Raw genomic sequence first — 3,164 nt, forward strand, 5'->3', positions numbered from 1 at the left:
ATCGTCTTCCCATTGCCTGTCCCTTCTTCAAATTCAGTCGGACTTCTTCACCTTACGTTCGTACCAGTCTCATCTTATGAATTAGTCTTCGTTAATACGTACGATGTGGTTCTGTATCATTACTACTATCTGAGTTTTGTCTTACTCTTGACGTAACCGATTTTACATGGCATCATAGATGTCTCCACAAACACCTCCTTGTATGTGTCTCTCTCTTCCCTGTGGCATATCTCCTGCACCACGTCTTAGTGGTCGTATAGATCCTCGCTGCACATCTCTGTCTAGACAGCCTCTAACAGGAGGGGGTCCCCCGATGATCTGTTTTCTGCTGAACTTTCCTTCACCTTGTGTCCCCCGTCGGTAGCTCGGGATCTTGCTCTCTCGATAACTTCCGAAGAGTTCAAGTGGTGAAGCTTGAGTGTCTTGGCGAGACGTGTGGATGGGGTGGAGCAGCAGTGGAAAATCTTCACTCTGCGTCCGTGGATGGTTCCGTATCCTAAGCAAATATTCGAGCTTATGGATCCGGGGCCTAGATCGTGGATCTGGCCGTAGGGTTGCTTTGCGGGTGTGTTCCCTTGCCTTTGTAGTTCCTCTGCGTCGTACTTGCCGCCTCCTGTGACGGGATCTTGAGAGTTGAGAGCCTCTCGGGTATAACCGACCAAGTAGCAAATTCGGTTTACCCGTCGGATCTGCACGTGTATGGGAAAGCTTACTAGGTTGTAGGAACTGGCCATTGTATTATCCAATTATCACTACCAACACTAGATTCGCAATTCCCAACCTTTGTAGCTCCGGTTCTTGAGGGCAGGAAGGCACTTGCGTGTTATGGTGCAAATGAGGTTCTGTATTGATACTTAAGCCTATACCTGCCTGGATTTCTACCTTCTATGTCTTTCACTTGCTAAATCCCTTACCAGGCCCGGCTGCATGTCCCTTCTTCCCTTGACCCCTCATCCCAGCTGTATTATCTTCAGATCTACCGGATCCATGACGTAATCATTATGGTCACCCTATTATGGGTACACTCATCCGGACCCAGGTCGCTGGATCCACTTCACTGTAAGTGCACACTCGTCGTGGATCTGGGCTCTCCAATCATCCAACATCATCTTGCAGCCGTCTGTGATCTCCATTTTCCCTCGAAACTTCAAGATCCCAGCATCCATTGTCTCTGTACCCTGGATCTAGGGTCTCTCTCTGCGTGATCCTCCCTCCTAGGATCCGAATGGAGCTTCACCCTGGGTCACCTCGCGGGGGATCTTGACTTCTTGCTCTCCAGGGGACTAGATCCACCTTCAGAGGGCACCTACCATCATTCCTTCATAGGATCCACACTCGATCCACTCTTATATAGTATATCCCATATCCATCTAAGTGAATCCAGGTAAGGGTGGATCCGAGATAAGTCTTGGTGGATCTTGCCTTCTTGTATATCGCTCATACCAGATCCATCGTCATTTCATACGGGGTGCTGTTCGTCATGGCTAATCCACCACAGGCAACTTGCATCCGTGCCAGACAACCCAAATCCTCTCTAATCACTTGAAATTGTCACTGATTCGGGATAGTGACCCCGCGTCGGGCCCATTCTCTTATTTCTGAGAAAGCACTTCACCACACACAATAAGCGAAAATGGAGCTGGCCGCCACTAAGCAACATGCTCATCCAAACACAGTGTTCCACTGCTTTTACGCGCTCTACAATCTTGGCTACACTCGCCAGCAGCTCGCTCATGTCTACAACAAGGACGTAAGAACCATCGGTAACTGGATGCAGGTCTACGAGGACACAGGAACATTTCAGCGGGCGAACACAGAAGTGGACAGGAAGTTTACATCAGCGCATAGAGAATGGCTCAACAACCATTATCAGAAAAAAACCGCTTGCCTACTTGGACGAAGCACAAGCAGCTTTCACTGAAGCTCACCACATTTCGATTTCAAAGTCATCCGTTTGGCGCATTACCCACGACTTCGGACTTACTTGGAAGGTCCTTGAAAGACGTGCAATGCATATTAATAAAAGCGATGTATTCAGATTCGTTGAGGAGCTCAGTACTGTTAATTGGAGTCATCAAAACCTTGTCTTCCTAGACGAAGTATCATTTGATACAACCGCGGAATGATACGAAAAAGAGGATAATACTCAATATGGGGAGAAAAGGTTGCCGTACGTGGAGACTTTCAGAAAAAGCCAAGGATTTCAGTGTTAGCGTTTATTGGGAGCTAACGGGTTTACTCGACTACTACGATACACCAGGAACGTTCGACAGGTTGAGCTTCGTGAGTTGTTGCAAAGATTTCGTGTACTCAGCACGTGGGCGCGTAAATCAATACCCGGGATCTAGCTCGGTGTGGATTCTCGATGGAGCATCAATCCATCGCCATCCAGAGATTATACACTACCTGCGAAGTGTCGGCGTGATCCCTATTTTTGCCGGCGTATTGCCCATTTTTTAATCCCATTGAGTTTTTCTTTGGGTACGTGAAGAAGGCTTTTATGCGGCACTATGACGAATCTAGTGGCCGGGACCTGACTTCGTTCGCTGTGAAGACGTTCCAGCGCTTTGAATCGTCCGACATGACACGCGTATTTGAGCAATTTGGTTGGATGAAACAAGGCATTTTTAATCCAGTCGGGCCACTCTCTAAGGAGAAACGACTCTTTGGGAATCTGGTCAGATACACACCATTATTTGGAATACACTATAATATAGGAAGGGCAAAACTCAGATCGAAACTCCGGAGCGGTTCAATCGGCTGATTCGGAAATTTTCACTAGAACTCACAATATCATTTTCTATCACCGAAAAGATTGTTTCTTTCAAAAGCTCACAACCACAATTTCTCAGCGAGCTCACCAGCTGCGGCGACCACCGCCCGAGGGCACTATATTTCGTCGCCGGGGCGTTGAGTGTACTGCTGCGCTTTATCTTTGCTCTACCTACATGATACTCTATTCTTCTGCTCGTCTACTTATCGTCCACCTTTTTACTTATCTCCGCTTTGCTCGGGGACGTTTTGGGCCGGTCGAGTCCACCACTAGTGACGCCAGCGGCGACTGGCCCGATACGGCCTAACGACACATACGAGCGGACTTATCACTTCGCGAAGAATACCAAGAACTCCAAAACTACCATGTCCAGCATCCTCAGCGTCTAGAT

At 48.0% G+C, this 3,164-nt stretch overlaps 1 protein-coding gene across 1 annotated transcript; it reads left to right on the plus strand.

The window, feature by feature from the left end:
* Positions 1-1,633: 1,633 nt before the first annotated feature.
* PITG_18197 (uncharacterized protein) lies at positions 1,634-2,514 on the plus strand (the record flags this gene model as incomplete). The annotated part of the gene is made up of 4 exons (XM_002997789.1): positions 1,634-1,830; positions 1,874-2,099; positions 2,200-2,413; positions 2,471-2,514. 4 exons carry the CDS (start codon positions 1,634-1,636, stop codon positions 2,512-2,514), a joined length of 681 nt encoding a protein of 226 aa, XP_002997835.1.
* Positions 2,515-3,164: the final 650 nt, after the last annotated feature.

Source organism: Phytophthora infestans, genomic scaffold, assembly GCF_000142945.1.
Source record: "Phytophthora infestans T30-4 supercont1.66 genomic scaffold, whole genome shotgun sequence".
NCBI classification, from domain to species: Eukaryota; Oomycota; class Peronosporomycetes; order Peronosporales; family Peronosporaceae; genus Phytophthora; species Phytophthora infestans.